We start from the raw sequence: 22,184 nt of genomic DNA, 5'->3' as shown, positions 1-22,184 counted from the left end.
AAAAAGTTAGTTGTTGTGATTATCGTATTTGAATGGTTTCATTTAATCTTTCATAGGTTATTGACCTCAAAAATACACACACAATTACACGTGATCACGTAAAACCAGAAGTGTTTGGCTAAATAAGAATAATAAGAATGGCATTTTGTTAGGACTATATTTTGAGGTGGTGAAGTGTTCTATTATTGAGGATCGATCCTAAATCAGTTTAATTTATAAATTCATTTACGTTGACTAAATTTGAAAATTTAAATCATATGTTACACTTTAATTATGTTTTAGATTTTAATATTGTTATAAAATATTTTACCTGTTTTTTTAATACTTTGCTCAGTGTTACATTTTGCTTTGACAAAAGCCGTGAGAAATAAATAATAAAACTTAAATTAAATTGAAATGAAAATAAAATAGTAAATAAATAAAATAGAAATAAAATTTCGGTTTATTATTAATACAAGTTGAATGTTCGGACAAACTGAGAAATTGCAAATGAGTGGCAAAATCGACTTTTATAACAATAATTAATTCTTTTGCATTGCCCAAGATCGCTAATACTCCAAACACTGCCCTACATATAATAAATATAATAAAATAAAATAAAATAAAAATAATGAAAATGAAATAAATGAAAATGAAATAAATGAAATAAAAATAAAATAGTAAATGCATATGGTAAAAATAAATATCTGTTTAATATAAATTCAAACTTGATTATCGGGAAAACTGTGAGAAATTGCAAACGAGCTGTAAAATTAATTTTTATAACAGTAATCAATTTTTATATATAACATTAAACTTATTCAACTGTATTTTAAAAATAAAAAGTCAAATTTTAATTTATTCAAACTTAGTAATCTATGAAATTACAAAACTTCTTTTTAAAACTTGGTTTTGTCAAATATTATTCAGTTTCTCTTCAATACATTTTCGATATTTTTTTTCTTTATATTGAATTGTTTACAAATAATGACTTTCAAGAGTTCATTTAGCTACAGTCGAAAAAAAAAATTTTTTTTTGACTTCTTGCATTAATCAACCTATTCTTTAAATTCTTTCACTAGAATTTTCTCGCTTCATTTTCATTTTTATAGGTTTATGATTAAGAGATAAAAATGAGGCACTTCAAATAAAATTCATCTTAAATAAATGTCCCCTTCTAAAAGAAAACGTCGTCGAGAGGAATGGAAAAGGGTCTTTTCTTTTCAAACACTACCCCCCACCTTATCTTATTCAAGAAAAAAAAAAATCGTATTAAAAAGACATCTCTCTGAAAAGATTAAAATGAAATGGAATTATTAATAACAGTGAAAACACATAGAGAATTAAAAAATAAAAATAGTGGACAAAATTTCGTTTTAGTCGAAAGAAAACGCGTTTTATTTATTTATTTCTTTTAAAAAAAGAAAAAAATTAAAGCGGCTCTTTTGAGATAACTTCTTTGCACATATTAATTTATGTAATTAATACATCTTTCTCAAGATTCTTGCTGAAGATTCTTTCATATTCAAGCATTTTTTTTTAATTATTGTATCTTTCCTCCTTTTTTTTTTATATCTCAGATTTTACGCGTAATAATAACTTTCTCCAGTTTCGTGCTAAAGTGGTATTTAAACGAAATTTTCAAGAATGTTAATGTAAAGTTATTGCTTGAAGGATTTATTTAAATATTTGTATTTGTTTTTGTATTAGTTGTGCTTTAGTGTGTGAACATTTTTCTGTTTTTATTCTTCTCAATTTCTCACCTTTAATTTTCTTATGAATAAAATTAGTTTTTTTCTTCTTTTAATATTTTGATATATTTGATTTGAAATAATTTATATAAATGCCAGAAAAAATAGCAGCTTATGAAAAATATATATTTGTTTTTGTAATGACTTAATTAGTGTTTCCATACAAATTTTGCTAAAGATTTATTTTGCTCATATACTTAATTAAAAATTTTTTTTTCATTGCGACATATTCACAATTTATAAGACTAATTATGGGTTTATTTATTAACTTTGAAGATTTTTTTATGGATTTACAAACTCTTCCTTCGAATTAAAAGTACAGAACTTACTGAAATAGTTATGAAAAAATTTATGACTATAAAAACTATTTCATTTTGATTTTACATCTATAGTTTTTATCTAAATTTTATTATTAGTTATTATTATTACTATTATTTGTATACTTGTATCAACTCATTTTTTTAAAGTAGAAAGCAAAATTTAATAATTGTTTTTACTTTAAATATCATCAAGATTACAATTAAAAAAAAAATAAAATAAAAAAAAAAACTGAAGGCAATCTGAAATATATTTTTTTCAATGAAAGAAGTTTAGAACAGTTTTATTTTTACTCTATCATAATTATCATTTGTTCCTTCGTTTCGATAATTGTTTCATTCTATAATTATTTCGCTCAATGATTATTTAACTCAAAAATTGTTATTCTTATTGTTCAAAAGGAGTTTAATCCAGTTGTCAAGATCATAAATTTTACAAAGCTAAGATCATATAGATACCCACAGAAATACAAGTTTGTTTCATAAAAAAAAAAAAAAAAATTAAACTACGGTTTTATATATATATATTTTTACATTCGAATTTTTTTTTGCGATAAAATTTTTTTCATTCGTAATAATACTTATTATAATATTAATTGTTAGAAAGGCACAATTATCAAGATCAAAATTTTTATATTGCTAAGATCACACAATATTGGTAGAAATATTCTGTTTCCTCAGAAAATTCAAGAACAGTTTATTTTTTTCCAAACTAAATTATTATTTACTTTTTTTAAGAGAATGGATATTAACTATTTTGTTTGTAAAAAAATGCACTAGTTACTAACAATACTTAGGCCTTATAGAACAGAAATTGCATTTTGTTTCAATTCTTAAGAATAAATAAGTAATTTCTAATAATTCATATCTCTTTGTCTAGTTATTAATTTGTCTCTTTTCAATAATATGTTATTTGTAAATATAATTACATCGTATTTTAAAAGAAAATATATTGAAATATGTAATACCACCTTATTAATATAGATATATGAGACAAGTATAAATTCGGTAAGGGACTTACTGACACTGATCTATATATGAGCTATTGTTCAACATGTGATACTTAATTCGAAATAATTAAGTATCTTAACATATGATTCGCATTCTGCTACCAATAAATGCTTGCAGAAATGATGTTTTAATCACTGAATAAGTTTATGCTCAAGATGGTATGCTTACTTTGTATACATGTTAAACCAATTCATAAATAAAAATTTTTTTATAACAACATACTTCATATCTAATAAGTAAGCGGGCATTTCAAATCTGATAATTTTGCTCCTAAAGCTGCAGTTTTTCTTTTAAAATGACGTTTTATTTTTTGCCGAAATGCACAAGTTTAAAAACGTTAGATATAACAGTGGGACACGTACATATTCTCTTCTATTTTTTAGTGTTGCAAGGATTGATATCCAGTTCTTTATATTTTGGATACAAATTTCAAATTAATTAAAAAAAAATGTTGATCACTTTTTGAATGAGGTTTAAGTAGCATAAAACACAGTACTTAATGTATTTTGTAAAGAAAGAATTACATACGTAAAGAGAAAAGTCTATTTAATAATTAAATTTTTGGAAATATAATGTGAAATATATTCGGAAAAAAACATATACATTAAAGCAATATCTATTTTCGATCACAGAAAATGTAATAGAAAATATATTCCTATCGAAAATATGCTTATTTTTTCAGAAAAAATAAATCGTAAGAAAGGAAAATTATCGTAACCATTAATAATAATACGTAACCATTCGTAACCATTAATAACGTAAATAACCATTTTTAATTATCGTTATTAAATATATTCATTTACTGTAATATATGCATAAAAAATTGAATTAATTAAAATTAATTATTAATATATTTTAAAAATAGTATTCAATTTTAATTTTCATATTATTCCATAGACTTTTGAAGGAAATTTGAGAAATAAATTAAACTCCAATCATTTTAACTTTAACAAATATTTTATTATTTTTATTATTTTTCATTATTTTTCCTGTTTTAATTATTAATTTTATCATTCGTTCACAGTATCTAGCATGAAATTGTATTATATAAAATTGCTATACGAAACATTTTTTTTTTTGTTTTCCTTCATCTACCTCTTTTTCTTTTTCCCCTTCTTTTTTAAAGTATGAGTATCAGAAATTGTTTTTTAAAACTATTTGTCAAGCCTGAATTCCTCAGAACTTACACCAGTTTTATTTTGATTTAATTTTTAAATTCTTTCTTATTTCCCCCCTGTTCTATGTAGCTGTTACGAAGACATTTTAACATGACGAAACTTTTGTTTATCCGTGAAATATATTCCCTAATCTTCCTTATTTATGAGAAGCCAACACAATTAGTTTTCCCCCTTTTTTAATTCATACTCATCGTGATTTCACTTTTTTAGTCATTATATTCTTATTTTTTCTGCCATTTCTGTCTTATTTCCATTCCTCTCTGGTGCTTTACATCCGTTTTTAATTAGAAAAATCTGCCACTGTTACCCGCTTCTTCCTGTACTTCTGCGATTATTGAAAATTAATCTGTCGCCAAGCGGTCGTCCTGGCGCGGAATTGAAATTAAAACAAAGGGTGTATATATCTACTGCTTCTGCACGCTTATAAGTTTCGTCCCTAAGTTATATACGTAGCTTTGTCGAGAAAGGCATACCATTCCCACTGAAGCATTCACTGAAAAGAATGAAACAGCTAGAAAAGATTATTTTCAAAACACGGGAAAATTAATTAAAATTCCGGGAAACTGTTCCCCTTTCTCCCTTCTCTCTAATAGAACGTATTGATTATCAGATTATATTGAAAATTTTCAATTTGAAGCGTTTCCAAGTGAATATTCAATTAAAAGAAAAGATAATTCGAAACTGAGTCTGAGTTTGTTTTGCAATACAATTAGTTCGTGTTTGCGAGAATTAACTAATATTTTTACCTGATCTTATTTAGAATATTTTGAAAACTTTGTTGCAATCGTGTAATTAATTTAACGTTTATATCTGATAACGTAGAAGGTGATTTCGTTTGATTCTTTTAGTACGAGCTCTTTTTTTTGAAATTATAATTTTATCATTAGTTCATACTTTAAAAGAAAATATTAAATACACACTACGAAAGATGCCTTCATGTTACTAAATAAATTTGAATAACAGCGTTTTAAAACAAATGATATACAGGGTGAAAACACCCTGGCATATAATACAAAGTTTCAATCCTTTTTAAGAAATCAAAGCCAAACCTTCGATTAAAGACATTTTACTACCGTTAATATCTTTACAAATTTGTGAAATAAGCATTTTTGGAATTTATATAGAGCTGTAAACATGTCAAAAAATAATTTATTTGAGCCACAATTTGCGTACTGATATTTTATTTCATTTCTTGTTGAAGGATATTTTGAAAAAATCCAAGAGTTTATCAAATAGTAAAATAAAATAGCAAAGCAAATAGTAAAACTCCATTGGATTCAAATCTGGTGAATAAGCTGGCAACTCTTTTGCTCTGAGAAAGTTATGAATATGTGCCATGTACAATTTTGAGTTCCTTTAGCTTTGTGAGATGCTATTGAAAGATTAATTTTGTGTTTCTAAAAATTTTTTATAACCAATTAAGTATAAAATGTTCCAAAATGAACTATTCATTTGTTGAAATAAAAGTTTTTGGTTTCAAATTTTGTCCAAGTTATTTCTTGTCATCCTGTAATTAAGAGAGACTAAAGGTAGTTTTTTAATCATAGATCTTCAATCTGTAACAGATTGTGCACTGGGTATATCCACGTGACACATAAACATATAATTTTAAATGACGAGCCTCCAATTTGCAATTTTTTTCTAGTGATCTCTCGCAATAAAGTTTATTTTTTTATTTTTTTAAACAGTCTCTTAAAGTCAGATTAAAAGACTACATCATTTTGTGACTTATTTCTTAATTTTAATTATTCACGTGGAGACTTACCGCATATAAACTTGATGCTTTATCTTTTTTCCATTAAGTTCTATTTTTACAGTCCTGATTTCTAAGTTGTCACTTCAGTTTGAACCTAGATGTTCTTATTTTAACCAGTTTGTCAACTTTTAACTTAATTTTATTGGCGGAATAGCAAAAGCAAGCTTCAAAAATTTATATCACCCAGTGACTGACTCTTATCGGAACTATAAAGTCCCATCGTCAATACCAAGACACAGAATTGTGTTTCCTGATGAAACAGATTAACTTTTAAGGCCAACAGATGGCGCTCAGACTGAACACATATAATGAATATTAATGTTTTTATTTTGTTTTAGTTTGATTTCCATAGCTTCGTTAAAGAAGATCGTTTTGTGTAATGTCCGTCCTGTCATTAAATTTGTTATTGTTAGAATTCGTTTTCTTTGAACACAAGCGAAGAAGATTTGCAGTAGCGAAGTCTGGTAAATAGACAAGATCCAGGTAGGAAATAATAATTGAACTTATTTCTATTCTATTTCTTCACCTGACTCTAATGGTGGTTTGCAGTACACTGAACTAATCTTATATTTTCTGACTCTTATCTGTACTACATTGAGCAACATCAACAATAACGAGATACAAACTTCTACTTCTTAAATCTAATGATGGCTTACAGTAAACTGAACTAATAATTTTACATTAATTGACTTCCATTGTTACTATATTAAGCATCATCAACAATACCAAGGCACAAACTTCTGTTTCTTAGATCTAATGATGGTTTACAGTGTACTGAACTATAATCTTATATTGCTATTCTAATCTTCATAACTAAACCCATATCAAACCACATACTCAAACTAATCTTCCATATTAATGAAGACACCGTCACAATAAGTCATAGTTTAGTAAGTTATTAATATCATAGTCACAAGCTATATTACTATTATCTATGACAACCACTCCTTCTGTTTTGTATCGGCATTTCTCTATTGCAAAACAGTTGCTTCTTAATCGATAATTTAATTCATAAAACGAGTTTAATAGTTGCACAAAAAATTAACAATATCTTATGGAAAAATAATGGAACCAATACATATATATGAACACCTTCTAGCAAAATGGAAAAGAAAATTAAAAAGAAACTTGTTCGCTTTGTGTCAAAACAGAACTGGAAAACAAGAGAAAAGTACGTTATCATTCCACTTCACAACTGTCATTTCGATTTTCGATGAACAGCGCCTGGAGAAGTTATGTTCTACCATACATGATAACTTTTTTTTTCCTCCATAGAATCTTTGGATTCTTGATGGTGGAGGGAGCAGAAATAGCCAACGGTCAAGCAGTGATTGCTCCCTCTCTAAGCTCCAGGTTCGGACTATCCCCAAGAGGTCAAAAGGCTAGCAATCGCTGAAAGGGTCTTATGTGAAAAAAGACGATTGGGAACTATCCTCCTTAGAGGCTTTTTGGAAAGAAAGACGTGATAAATGATGGAACTTGTTGCGAAAGTTGTTTTGATGAAATATATACGCGTAAAAGTTCGTGTTTGTCTTAAAGAATGATTAAAAAATACCAAAATGTGATATAAGATAGTTAAGAAAAAAATTTGATAGATATATTTTTCAGCTGTATGCTGAAGTAAAAATGTATTGGGAGCAATTATACTATTTGTCTATTATGTCTGAAATAAACGATTGTAAATTGTTACTCCAAGAAAATACTTTGTGGTATTTAACATAAATGCATGGCATATTCCACAGAACATTTATCCAAGGTTTTCATTCAATATATATAATATATATTTGGATAAAGTTAAAAATTTGTTTCAGCTTCTAAAAATAAAGAACTGTTAATTGTTGCACAAAGAAAATACTTTGTGGGATTTAACATTTTAACTACAATGTATAAAAGCACAAGTACTGTGATTAAGAGAAGCAAATGGACGTTTCTGTAGCAAGTATCATTATTGTTGTTGTAGTCGTAGGCCATTAAGAAACTAGGGGTGCGATAAATATTGTTTTCCAGTGTCGCCCTCTATGGCCAAAAATTCGATTTTTGCCACACCCATACGTCACACCCGTTTATAGGTCACACCCGTCACACCCGTCTGACCCATTAATACATTCACAGATCGTAATTTTGTCCTGAACCATAGAACAATCAACCTCAGATCCAGAACTCTTAGAGGTATGATTCGTTTTGGGAACATGGGGGACTTTGAGACCCGATAGATTCAACGTGTGCCAATCACCATTTACTACACGGGGATTCTTCGGCCGGCTGGATTCAAACTTCCGTTCTCTCGAACATGAGTCCAGTGACCTACCAACCAGGCTATACTGGTCAGCATGTATCATTCAACTATCTTTCTCTTATTATTATCATTCAAATTAATTCAATATCCAAAATTAAAACTTTTAATATTAAACGAACAATTCATTCATTTTTTTTTCATTTTATTAATGTTTATTTGCAATTTTTTGCCATTTTTATTTGTCTACAAAATACTTGAGTAGTTCAAATATTAAATGTTTTTGCAATTGAACGAATAGTTTTAATCAACATTTTTTGCTTTAGGAAAAGTCAGTTAGGCTCTAAAACATTTCAGCGAAATTTAACTAGATTCAAAATTTTGTACAGAATTGTTTTGCATGGAAATAGGTGAAGATCTCTTTTTTTATTCTCACAGAGCAATAGAAACGGGTAATTTTAATTACATGGTAATAAAAATCTATCTTTTTATCAATGATACAGATCTCCTTAGACCTATGGAAATATATGAAGATCTTTTTTTTAGCATGGCAATAGATACGAATATCTGTATCCAAGCATGGAATTATCGTTTTCTCTCAATAGATCATTACCTTGTTTACGTGGTTAAGGCTTAATATAAATATTTAGGGCTTATTTTAAATATTGAAATACTACTACAAGAAATAAGTAAATATTTGAAAATCAAAATGAAGATGAAAATTCTTTTTTCTAATTAATAATAAATAACAGTAAGTCGTAATGTCTTAAAACTTTATTAAAGAAATTCAAAAAGTTTAGATCCGTTTAATATTTTTATTAACTTAGTACTAAAGAGTGGTATAAGTTTGCCCTTTAGTTTAAAAAAAAAATAAAGCAAAATCAGTCAGATTATACTTTAATAAAAAAAAGTCCACTTAATTTGCTTTTAGTAATAAAACATTAAAGTTTTTTCTTTTGGGAGAAAAAGAACAATAAAAATTTTTAAAAAAATGACGAAGACATCATGTATTAAATGCAATTAATTTAAAAAAATCATGTAGATATTAATTTTCTCATCAGACGCTTTGCGATTTAATATAATCTCAAGACAGAATGCCTTATTTTAGTTTTCGTTTTAATTTATAATTTGAATTTAGGTCGAAAAAGCTTCGAAAGGTAAATTAAATTTTTTAGATTAAAAATTAGTATGGCATTTTCATTTCCACAAATAAGATGGCGTTTTGCTAATTGAAATCATGCTTTAAATGAGAATTCATCTAACCGAGTCATAATTTTGGTTCTTACTCAAAAATTATAAATTAAACTTCTTTTTTCCTCTCATTTTTTACGCGTATTCTAGTAAATAAAAATGATTTCTATTTTGGTCTTTTTTTCAATAAGTAATTATGCATCTTGTACAAGTGTAGTAGTTATTTAATATCATATTCAACAAACTTTATTTTAATTAGTTAATTTTTAATTAGTAAATTAAATTATTGATTGAAAAATTATAACTGAAACAACCCTATTTGATTTTTTTTCCGAGTTGCATGTGTTATTTTTAAAACGTTGTTTTATATCGCTAAAAAACTAGACAAGATAAAAATTAAAATTACTGATAGCGAGAAAATTAGAATAATTTATGCAAAATTCACAAATTCTGACTGATTGTTCAATTTTCATAATTAATTGTGGTATGTATCACATCATAATGAATAATAATTCAGATTTTCTGACTTTAAAGAAGTTTCAAATCTGAAAATTTCAAAATTAGTCTAAATCATCTTTCTAGATATAACTTTGATATAACTTTCATATACTTTGATGGATTTCAATGACTTTTCATTATTTATTCAAAATTCTTAGCATATTTAACTTAATGCAATAAAAATAGAACAAAATAAGAATGAAGAACTATTTAAACTTTTTAATTTCATGCTCATGTTTAATTTTATGTTCATGTTTGAAATTGCAAGCGTTGCAATTTTATCTTTAGCGTATAACTCTCCCTCCTTCTGGACTAAACTCCAAGTTTACGAAACTTTATAAGTTCAATGACTTATATTATTTATGACATGTATAAATCTGCATTCAAAACGAAATAGAGAAAACAATAAAGAGAAACTCTTTTTAACATTTTGTAGATGTCCGAAACTTGAAATGTGGCGATTTTGCCTAGTGTGATTTTTTAAAGTTATCTTCAAGGCCATCAATCCTTAATAAATAAAATAATTTTTAATAATTTACTACGATATGTATACTCGTCTATTATCTAACACTAAACAATGAAAAATTATTAAAAATTTTTAAATTTTACACACGTTGTTCACCAGATTAGTAATCAGAAATTTAGGCAATCATGCATTTCAATAAAAAAAGAATAGTTTCGTAAATAGTTGTCCCCTATCATTTTTTTGAATTTTTTTTTAATTACTTCCCAATACTTTCCATTAATGACAGATTTACTATTTCATCATTAGAAATCACAGAATAAAATGACGTTCATTAATCATATCACTGTTACGAAGGATCAAACGTGATTATGAGTATCAATAAAAATGATGGAATTTCAAGAAACTTGACGAAAAGGTAATTCTTCATTCCAGTCCAAATGACGTGATCGATGCGTGGGCAGAAAACAAATGACGCTTCTTCCGAATTCTCTGAAAGAATAGTAGTAGTACTGAGAAATGATGGTCTTCCCTAGAAATGTGACGAGATTTTTATTTAGTTCACAATTGGCAGTGAAATATTACTTTGTTTTTATCCCGCTCTTCATATTTAAGTAATTAAGAGATAAGTATTACGTGATGCTATTATTTAAAAGGAAAAAAAAAATTGTGTTGTGAATTTAATTGGTATACAAACAACTGCGTAATTATTTCTTTTTGTGTTTCGTAGTGAAAAATATTAAAATAGCGCAATTTAAACTGTTTCAACAGGCTTTGTGATTTTAGAATTTTTGGAAATTTCTACGAAATTTCCAACAGTGTTACTTTTTTGTGCAACTATTTTTTCGTTTCAACCAAACATGATGGTTCATCACTACAAATTTGCTTAAAATTGTTGGGGAATCTTTTTTTTTTTTTTTTTTTTTTTNATATGTAGGGGAATCTTTTTTTTTTTTTGTAATTTTTTAAGGGAAATATTTTTTTATCATCTGTTTAAATTTTTAATAAATTTGTTAAAATGAAAACGAAACAGTTCTTCCTTTTTTAAAAGTTCGATGAAAGATTTTCAGTAAAATTTGATTTTGTTGAAAATCAAATGAATTAAAAGTTTGATTTTGTATTTATCTGTATTTGAATATTTGTTCAAAATATGTATTATGGCTTCTTTAAACTAAGAAAGAAAAATATAACCATTAATTTTTATAAATATGGTTTAGGTCTAAAAGAACTATAAAAAAATACAAAGTTCATAACTATGTATTAATTAATATTAAGCTTACGAAAGATAATGCAGAATTTTCAAGGCTCTGAGAGAAAATAGTATAGAAATTATTATTTTATTTATCCCTATGAAAGTTCCACTATTAAAGCCCAGTTATTACATCTATAAAAGTTCAGAAAATCGCAGATATTAAGCAAATTGCAAGATTGCAAGTGAATTGCAAATGAATTAGGTGAATTACAGACTTTAAGTAAATTGCTTGCAGATGACAAGTAAATAGAAAGAATGGCACTACATCAGTTAACGGATAATTCAAGCGAAACGTGATAATTCATATTAGTCTGTTGCAATGTATTTATATAATAATTACTTAATTTTTTTACTGATTACTAACACATTTACAAAATTTTTAAGGGCACATTCTAAATGGCCCTTTTCTTCTTGTTTCACATTCTTAAAATGCAGAGAGCTTCCTTCAAAATAAAGAATTCAAAGTAAAAAGAAATTACCGTTAACATGGCTTGTACTAATTTTTTATGAATTAACTAAGTATTGTCCACTTTTCCCTATTAAGGATAAGGTGTTACAATGAAGTTTCTAAAAAGTGAAACTATGTAAAAAGACAAATAAAGTTGGTTGTGTTAGAATTGCATGTCTAATATAACACATAATATATTAATACTTATAAATGGATCTTACTTAAATATGATGAAAAGGTAAAAATGAGGAATCAGAAAAAAAATTTACTTATACATTAACTAATTTATAAAAGCATCAAACCAATTAATGAAAACAGTTTATAATAACATCATTCATGAAATTATGCAGCGATTACTAAATCCAAATTTAAATATTTTCGTAGAGTGCTTATTTAATATTTGAATATTCTTTCAAGTGAATATTTTTCTCCCTTAACATGGCTATTTCCTATAATCGATAATATGATTTCATCTTTACTTTCTTTGAATGATACTTTTCAGGAAACCCTCCCCGCAAAAACCTCTATCGACTTTAAGAAATTTTTCCATTTTTTCGGCTCAGGAGTGGGAATTTTTTTTTACAGGAAAATATCTTAGGAATGGGTAAAGAAAAAAAAATTAATAGAAAATGGTTCACTTTCCTCTTTTTCACATTCCAAAAATGCAGATTGCTTCCTTCAAAATAAAAAATTTAGATAAAAAAAATACTTCTATCGCGATTTTATTTTCTTCTTTTAGATTTTTCCCTTTATATCTAAGACTATTTCAGGATGAGATTGAATTTTTTCCCTTCTATGTGGAGACCCTCTTCTCTTTTTCCCTATGCATATATGTATATTACATAGATATTTGTGTGCGGAGCAGGCTTTCTTAGTAGATAAGAAAATTCATTTTCAAAGCGGATACGATAAAAGTTTTCTTTACAATATGAAATCTCTTAGGGATTTATGAAGGATTTTCCCGTTTTAAGTGATTTTAACACGCGTATTTTAAAGAACAAACGTTTTTAAATAAGGTAAATTTCAGAACGTATTGCGTCCTATTAACTAGGTTATAATAAGCATGACAAATAGCTCTAAACTATTAATATAAACTTTCTGGACAAAAATTATTAAGTTAATAATTTATTAAGCTTATTGCAGACAAAATTACGCTTTTTATTGACAATTATTAAAATAATAAATTAAGACAATTGTTAAGTTAAGTTTATTATTGACAAGACAGAAAATAAATTATTAAGTTTATTTTAATGATTAGTTGGTACAATTAATTTTAACAATCGCATTTCAAAGAACAAACGGCTTTTTTTTTATAAAATAAATATTAGGAAAAAAAATAACGTTAAATTAATATTTTAAAATTAGAGAGAAAAAATATACTAATTTCTATCTTTGTTTTATAAATTTCAATCTCCGAATATTTATATAAAAGTTTATTTTTTATTCAAACTCAGTTTATTATTGAACCAAATTTATCTAAAAGTAATAAATATGAATTAATAAAAATATATATCATTATTAGATCATATGTATCTGAAAATAAATTGATAAAAATAGTGTATTTACATATTAATTTATTTTGTTAATTGCAATGTAGGATTTTAAAGTGCTCTTGCTAATTAAGTATTAAGTTATAATCTAAGAATATAAATTTGATTAAGAATTTGATGTAACAAATAGTGCGATTATTTTTAGTCAATTATTATTTTTTTGCCATATTTAATCTTTTTTTTCATTCTTAAATTACATTAAAACTGATACATTTATTTGATCTAAAGTGCAACAATTTAATTTATTTCCTTTACTCTTAAATTACTTAGTTTTTTGCTGTCTAAATTATTCATTTTTGAGCAGTATTGCAGAAATTAGCAATCGACAAAAATAAATGCATTATTGAATTTGTCAAATATTATTTAACTATATAAGTAATAATTTTTTTTAACTAATTAATGTTTATTTAAAAAATAAATGAATTTTTTGAGTATAATGAATCATTTTAGGTCAATGCAAAATTACGAATGCATATTAAATGTAATTGAAATTTATTTAGTGTTGTCAACTAATGTTCTCGTTTTGAATGTGTCCAAAACATTTCTAGCAATGTAACTAATTTCTCAACATCATTGATTCAAATATTTTTACTGCAAATTTTTAATTCTAAATGCAATCAGTATAATTATTTTAAGAATAATGCTTAATACCTATTTCTTTAATGCCTATGAAAGATGATTTTCGATAGACATACATAACAATTTTTATTACTTACAATTTATGTTGAATTATTATTATTTCAGTTTTTGAAAGAATTCCAAAATTTTTGTCATAAGTCTTCAGAACTTAAAATTTATTTTGAAACTTAAAAAGAAGAAACTTTTTGGTTAATTTTTGTTTTTATAAATAAATATCAGCAAAATAATTTTGAGACACAAAAAGTTATTTACGTTATGTATTATATGCACAAAAAGTAGTAGTAATTATCAGCATTTTTCAAAAAAATTAGCATAATTTATTTCTTACATGTGTCACAAAAACGCAGCATCTAAATTGACAATACTAGTCATTTATTATAATTTATTTTGTTAGGTTGTCTTAAGTAATAATTTAAAGTAGTGTTAAATAATTAGTTATACTTTAAGTATTTGTTTAGATTTATTCTGTTAGATTGTTTTAAGTGATAGTTTAAGTGGTGTTGAATAGTTAGTTATGCGTCAAGTATTTATTTAGAATAATTTTGTATTTTTATAGCAATAAAAAATGAGTTACGAGGTAATGAATTAGATTAGTGTTTGGAAGACAGAAAGTATTTAAAATTGAAAACAAAGTACTTCCCACGGGCAACAGCTAGCTATATTAATATTACTCATTGCAAACTCGGGTTTTAGAGAAAATTAATTCTAGAGGAAACTTGTGTCTACTTAAGTTGGTTTCAAATTTTTAGATAAAATTGCCTAACCTGCAATAGAACTCACATGGAAAGCTCGAGAAAAACTGTTAGTACTAGAAAAAAATAATAAAAAATAAATAAATAAATGAATAAAAAAATTAAAAAAAAGCTTTTTTTAAAAGAATTTTTAAGCTAATACTTAAAAAAGCGTGGACTGCTGCTTTATTTTCTTAAAAAAATTAAGAGCGTTATTTTCCTTAAATTCATTGATATCAAATAATATAATTTCGATGCAATTAGCGTAATTTTTGCACTCTAATTATAAGTGAAGGACAGCAAGTTTTAAAATATAAAAGTTTAAAAAAAAATTACTTCTTTTACATACGAAAAAAGAATATTTGTGAATTTTTCTTAACTTTGCAGAAAATTCTTCGAGATAATAAAAGAAAATGTTAACATTTTTCCATTAATTTGCTTAGCAATACCTAACATTATGCTTAGAAGTTATAATTTTTGTTACTTCACAATAATCTACAGTATTATTATTCTTAGAATCAAGGGAAAGATTTAATACAACATTAGAAAGTATAATTTCTTATCAGATATTATATTTTAATGTATTGTAGCATTAAATTACAAACGTTACTTCTAAATTATATTTTTGGAAAAAGGTACTGCTTAAGTCTTTGTCAAAGTTTATTATTATTTTTTGTACGAATAAATCAGTTAAAAAAATAGTACAATTGGAAAACTTTATGAAGATTTATTAATATTTGTTTTAACAATCAAAAAGTTAAGATAGTTGGAAAGGAAAAGCTTTATGTAAGTTTATTAATATTTCTTACTTTTGCATAATCAAAAGTTAGAAAGGTAATTACAAAGGAAAAACTTTTTGAAAGTTTTTTATTATTTTTTATGAATCAAAAATTTAAAAAGATAAATACAAATGAAATATGAAAGTTTATTATTTTATTTTTATTTTTTATTAATATTTTGGGAATTTAAAAAAGTTTACAAAGACAGTCACAAATGTATCACAGTGTTATAGAGGGAAAAAAATCGCTTTAAATATAGTTTTTAATTTTTTTGAGAAAATTTGTAATCCAAATACTGATTTGTGTAAAATTCTGCACGAAATAAGTACGAAAAGCGTGATTAAAATAAGTGAAAAATTTTTTAAAGACAAGTCTAGATATATTCTGAATGTCCGGATATATCTTCTAGATATCTACTGCTTACTATTTTATAACTGATAAAAATAAAAAAGAATGTGCATTGGAATAACGTAATTTTTTTAAAGCTAATAAAAGAAGATGATATGCACGTTAAATGTAAAATTTATAATGTAAACACAATCAGTGGAATGCAAAATGAGGATCATGCTTGTTGCGCAAGCGCAAAGGCACCGCCCAATCATTTTCGATGATAAGCGCGCCTTCTTTACCAATTGTCTGACGATCATGAGCCTAAGGCGGCGGTCTGAAAACGTTGTCTAATATTTTCTTGCTCACCTTGATCAAAAAATTGGAATTTGACGTCATATATCAAATCACGTGAGAATCGCTAACCAGTGGAAACTCTATTGTGACGTATGAATTATTATTATTATATCATTGTTTATCATTTATAAAGTATGCGAGTTATTTTTAATAAAACTAAACGGGGTTAAATTAGGAAAAATTAAATAGATATCCAATAAAATTTTCCAATTAAAATTTTCCAATTGAAATTCAAAGAACATTTTTTTCTCAAATCAAATTGATGAAAGTAAATTTATACTTTTATATCGAAATAATATATAAGATTAATAATTGGAGAATACGATATATAATTGGGAATTCATACAAAATAGATATATTTAATATGTATTTCAGTACTTTTTTACGTAGCTTACAGAAAATAATAAATGACATATTTAATTCATTGAAGCTTAAAATAACAATCAGAAGTCGGAAAAATTCACTTTAAAAATTTAGGTAGAAATTAAGGAATATTTGAAATTGTATAATTTTAAGGGAATATATAATATTAATTTTGCTTTAAAGAAATTCAAATCATTTGAAGTTTAAAAAGAAAAAAAAACATGAAATGCGTGATGTAAGCAATTTATATCTTTTTTTTTTTATGTGAAAGAGTTCTTTCCTGGCATTATATATATTTTTTTCAATATTTTTTTAAATAACGAATTGTCTTGTGTACAAATAATAAGAATGTATTGATTTTTGGTGATGTTATTTATTCAGTTTTTATAAAAAACGAAAGTAATAATAAATTGAATTAATATTGCAAAAGTTCACACGAAAACACTGAACGTGAATCAATTTTATTATTTAATATTTAGTGCTATAATAATATAGAAGTTAAAATGTATTTGGCTGTAAAATGTAAATGTATCTGCAAATAAAGTGAAATGAATGAGACAAAGTTTGAAGGATAAGAAAGGAAGGATGAGAAAAATTATCAAAAATTAGTATCTCTCAACTAGATCTTATTATTCAGTACCTAAATAATGGCATCATATATTATGTAATTGACTCTATTTTAATGTTGTATGTATTTACAATTAATTCAAGCACATATTAAAAAAATGGATACATAATTTTAAATGATGGTGATTTTTACCGAAGAGAATTCTTGTTGTATGTCAGATAGTTTTCAATACTCATGCACTATAAAAATTTATTAATATTATATCCTAGACTATGTAAATTTTTTTAGAGTCTACATTCTTTAATTTTAGTTTCAAATCCTTTATATGTAAAATATAATAGCATTATAAATTTTAGTGGAACTATGTTGAACTCAAACTTTATCCTTAATTTCAGTGATTTTCTTGTTACATTAAAATACTCATTTGTTTTAGTAATATTCTTTTTAACTGCTTTAGAAATATTTTTCGTGTACTCCTAAATTTGAGAAGAAGAAAAAGTGTAAAATTCTGAAAATTAACATCGTATTGCATAATTTTTAACATACAATTTATAAAAAACGTGTTTAGGAAGAATATTTCCTTATTGTCAAGACAATTTTACGACGTCGAACAAATATTTTGTTAGATTCAAGAGAAAATTTTACATTGAGGCATCGCATGAAAAGATTTTACTTTTCAAAGTAAGTGAAACTTTTTCTTTTCAATACAAAAGTGGAACGGTTGTTATACTACACGGAGAAAAAAAATTAATAAGGTGACTTACGAAAACTTTTTAACAGATGCTTTAACACGTTATTAGCACAAACAGTCAAAACAAAATTGCAAATTATGTTTATTGAAAATTAGCAAATGAAAAAAAAAATGAATCTCATTTTTAAAGAAAATTTAGTAACACTAAAAAATATTTTAAAAATACGGGTGCGAGGAAAATTATGAGGCATTTGCAATACAACGGAAAACGAAAACTACTATTTAATAGAAATTACTAAGATCTTGATGTGATTATTTAATGCCAGACAGAGATGACGTAGCCTGAAGGATCTAATGAGGAACCTCACATCAAAAGCCAGCTCATAAGATGAGGAAAACCCTCCTTTTAAGAAAAGTAGTTAGTTGGAGTTTAGACAAGCGGAAAGAATGATGCTGAAGATTGGTAGGAAGGAGAAGAGGGGATGGAATCTCTTATCCCCCTCCTCACATAGCAGTATTGCAACACTGCCCCCCCCCCTTTACTAAAATCTCCAAAAGTTGCCGGCTCCTACCCTATGATGTGCAGCAAGACACGTTCACGCTTTTCAGAACTAATCAAGTCAACCATGGCAAGAACGCACTTTGCGAGAATGCAGCAGCACGACAAATCCTCCACGATATATAAGATCGTTTGGTGCTGGGGGTGGGGTGCCATATTTTCAAGAAGAAATGGGGGATGGAAGATATCTTCAGCTTCAGTTCGTAATGAATAATGTAGAAGAACTTCGTTGCAACGGCGGCGGTACTTCAATAAGCGGCTGCTCTAAGTCGGTGAGTAAAGTTATCCACAAAAAGACCAAGACAAATTTTTGGTTGTTTGTTGTATTCTTTTTTTTTTCTGTTGTTATTGTTTTCAAATACCATCTTACTTGCTTGTAATAGACTAGACTCCCTCCGGGGTTGATAAGCAGATAAGGTTCTGAGGTTTTGGTTGGTTTTTTTGAGATGCGTGTCGAGACGAAATATGTTGTTGGGTGAGGTTTGTCACAATCTTGTGGTTATTTGAGAAGAGAGGGTTATACCAATTGGGAGCTGGAATAAGTTTGATCCAAAGGTACTGTTGCTGAAATGTATTTCTGAAATTGTATAGTCTTATAGCAGTCGTTTTAGAAGCTTTGACGTGTACTCTGTTTAATGACCTTTATTTTTGTATGGAGTAAATTAAAATAATCATGTAATGCAGAGACTTATTTTTTCCTTATTTCTATATACATGTTTTAAGTTTAAAAGCAATATAATTATACGTTTTAATTTTTCTTCTTTTTTTCACAAAGTTTGCTCAGTTGCAAAAATAAATAAATAAATAAGTAAATAAATAAATAAATAAATAATAAATAAATAAATGAAAAAAAACCTCTTGAAAATGCTTAATATTTGATTGCTAGAAGTTGGTAAAAGTTGACAAGTTGTTATTGCTTTGTTTTAAAATTAAATTATTTTTTTTATTCTAGACTTAGATAGTTAGTGATTATATGATTTAATGTATATTTTGCTTAGAGATTATTATTTTTGTTAGGAGTTAAATGAAATAATCATGTAACGGAAAAAAAAAATTTTTCTTCTTCAATTTCTATAAAAATGTAAGTTTAAAAATAATATAATTATATATTTTAATTTTTCTTCTTCCTTTTTTCTACAAAGCTCGCTTGGTTGCAAGTTAAGTAATTAAAAAATTAAAAAATAAAAAGTAAATAAGCAAATAAATAAAATAAATAATAAAATAAAAGTAATCAATAGACTAAATAAACTAATAAACTAAATAAGAAATAAACGCTTATTTATTTATTTAGTTTAACCGCTTGAAAATGGTTTTGAATGTCAATATTTGATCGATAAGAGCTGACAGGAATTTATACGATATTGCTTGGTTCTAAAATTAAATTATTGTTTTTATTGTCGATTTGGATAAACAGTCCCTTCATTAAAATATGTGTTCGAAATATGTTTTAATTGATGGTTTCCTAAATTGTCATTTGACTTTATAAGAGCTTCTTCAAAAATATTTTCAAAGAAATCTTAAGGAATGCATTAGTTTAATTTTTATTTAAAAATAAATAAATGAATAAATTTTTCTTATGAAAAATTTTTTATTTCACGTTAAGAATACCAGAATATTTTTATTTCTGTCTTAAAAATGTAGATTTATGCTTAATGAATTTATTATATGTGGTTGCACTTAAACGTTATTTGATTTCACCTGCATAAAACAGCGTTGTCTATATCATATTACAATTGTATGCTACCAAAGTACAGAACAGTCAATAATCAAGAACATTTATAACTCGAATTTTCTCTTGAAATGCGCGAACAATTTAATACGTAAAAATCACTGTTTTACACATTAGAAAAATTAGTTTTTAAATGTCAATAATCTTTATATACCATATGACTATATCTCTTTTCGTCACTAGAGAATTCATTTTTTTTCTTCTGTATATTTTTTTGCCTAGTCACAATATTTTGACAAAACAGTTGAAGAGTCAATCAGTGTTTTCTGGTGCTGAAAATGAGAAGCGATTACTTATCTATGTTTATGTCCATACTCCTTGATGGGACTTCTGAATTCTTTAAAAATTTATTATTTAATTAAATATTTATTTTATAAATGTCATGATTATCGTACCATTTTACTTCAGTAAGGCTTGTATTTAACGTGGAACTTACGAAAAAGGAATATAATTATTTAATTTAATTCCTCACCTTAATCTCGATTTAATCTAACTTTGGAAGTGGAGGGGGAAACAATTATTATTTGGTGAAAATATATTTAAAACGTTAACTGTTTAGCTTAGCAAAATTTTGTTCATTAAGTTTTTGGCTAAAACCAATTAATGTTTTAAATGTTTCTTCACTTGTATTTTTCCTTCATTACAAAAAATTTGAGATGAAATTCACTGAAATTCACTCACTCATTTGAGATGAACACTCAGGGTATCGGTAGTTTTTACTGTAAAATCAATTTTGCCGGCGAATCAATTTTATGGAACTAAAAATCTGATATACTGTAATTTTTTGGTAATAATTACAGAAAAATCATTAAATCCCTCTAATTAAATAAATATTACTGTAAAAATTGCAGTATAATATTTCCCAGTAACAATTAATTTTACGGATGATGCACCCAAAGTTTCGGTACCTTATTCAGTAATTTGATCCGGAATTTTTTAATGTAGTTTCAATAAATTGTTTTAAGTTTTGTAACGACTTTGCTGCACTTATGTCAATGTTTGAAGTGCAATTTTTCTTCACAATCACTAAGCTTTTATAAATTAAACGGTTTTCACTATTTTTTACACTTTTTCATGCGTCCAAAATTATTTTCCTTGTTGAAGCGAGACAATTGAGTGCTAAAAGATTATTGTATAATACATTAATTGCATTGTACCTAAAGAAGGATTTGATTTACTCTGTTCAGTTTGGAATATTACTAAATACGGTCTCGTTATATGTGCCTACTGCCTATTTTACATTATAAAATGCCAATGTATGCAGTTTTGAATTACAAATAATAAATTATAAATAATAAATTATAAATAATAAATTCATTAAATATATACACTGTTTTTTAGGCCACAGCGGAATCAACCAGCTGGGCGGCGTGTACGTCAACGGTCGTCCCCTGCCAGACTCCACGAGGCAGAAGATAGTGGAACTGGCGCACAGCGGGGCTCGGCCGTGCGATATCTCCCGTATCCTACAGGTGTCTAACGGCTGCGTATCTAAGATACTCGGTCGTTACTACGAGACCGGATCCATCCGTCCCAGGGCGATTGGGGGCAGTAAGCCCCGGGTCGCCACCCCTGACGTCGTTGCCAAGATCGCCCATTTCAAGAGGGAGTGCCCCTCCATCTTTGCTTGGGAAATCAGAGATAGGCTACTGTCTGAGGGTGCCTGCACTAACGATAGCGTCCCAAGTGTAAGTACATATCATTTATTTATAATTTTAATAAATAATAATATTATTAATATTTAAAATAAGATACGTGTTACAATGTCACTAGCAGCAGGTAATGTGCCCTTATTGCTCGTTAGGGCATAGGGG

General features: G+C 26.5%; 1 protein-coding gene across 8 annotated transcripts in view; it reads left to right on the top strand.

The window, feature by feature from the left end:
* The window catches only part of LOC107436595 (paired box protein Pax-6), a 106,360-nt gene that overhangs the window by 42,750 nt on the left and 41,426 nt on the right, over positions 1–22,184 (top strand). For all 8 annotated transcript variants that reach the window (XM_016048362.4, XM_016048361.4, XM_071177515.1 and 5 more), the window contains one exon: positions 21,712–22,058. In XM_016048362.4, the coding sequence (XP_015903848.1) occupies positions 21,712–22,058 (347 nt within the window). The remainder of the gene's footprint in view (positions 1–21,711; positions 22,059–22,184) is intronic.

This window comes from Parasteatoda tepidariorum, chromosome 2 (genome assembly GCF_043381705.1).
Source record: "Parasteatoda tepidariorum isolate YZ-2023 chromosome 2, CAS_Ptep_4.0, whole genome shotgun sequence".
Lineage (NCBI taxonomy): Eukaryota > Metazoa > Arthropoda > Arachnida > Araneae > Theridiidae > Parasteatoda > Parasteatoda tepidariorum.
Note: the sequence above shows the minus strand (reverse complement) of the source record. Positions and strands in the feature narration are given on the sequence as shown.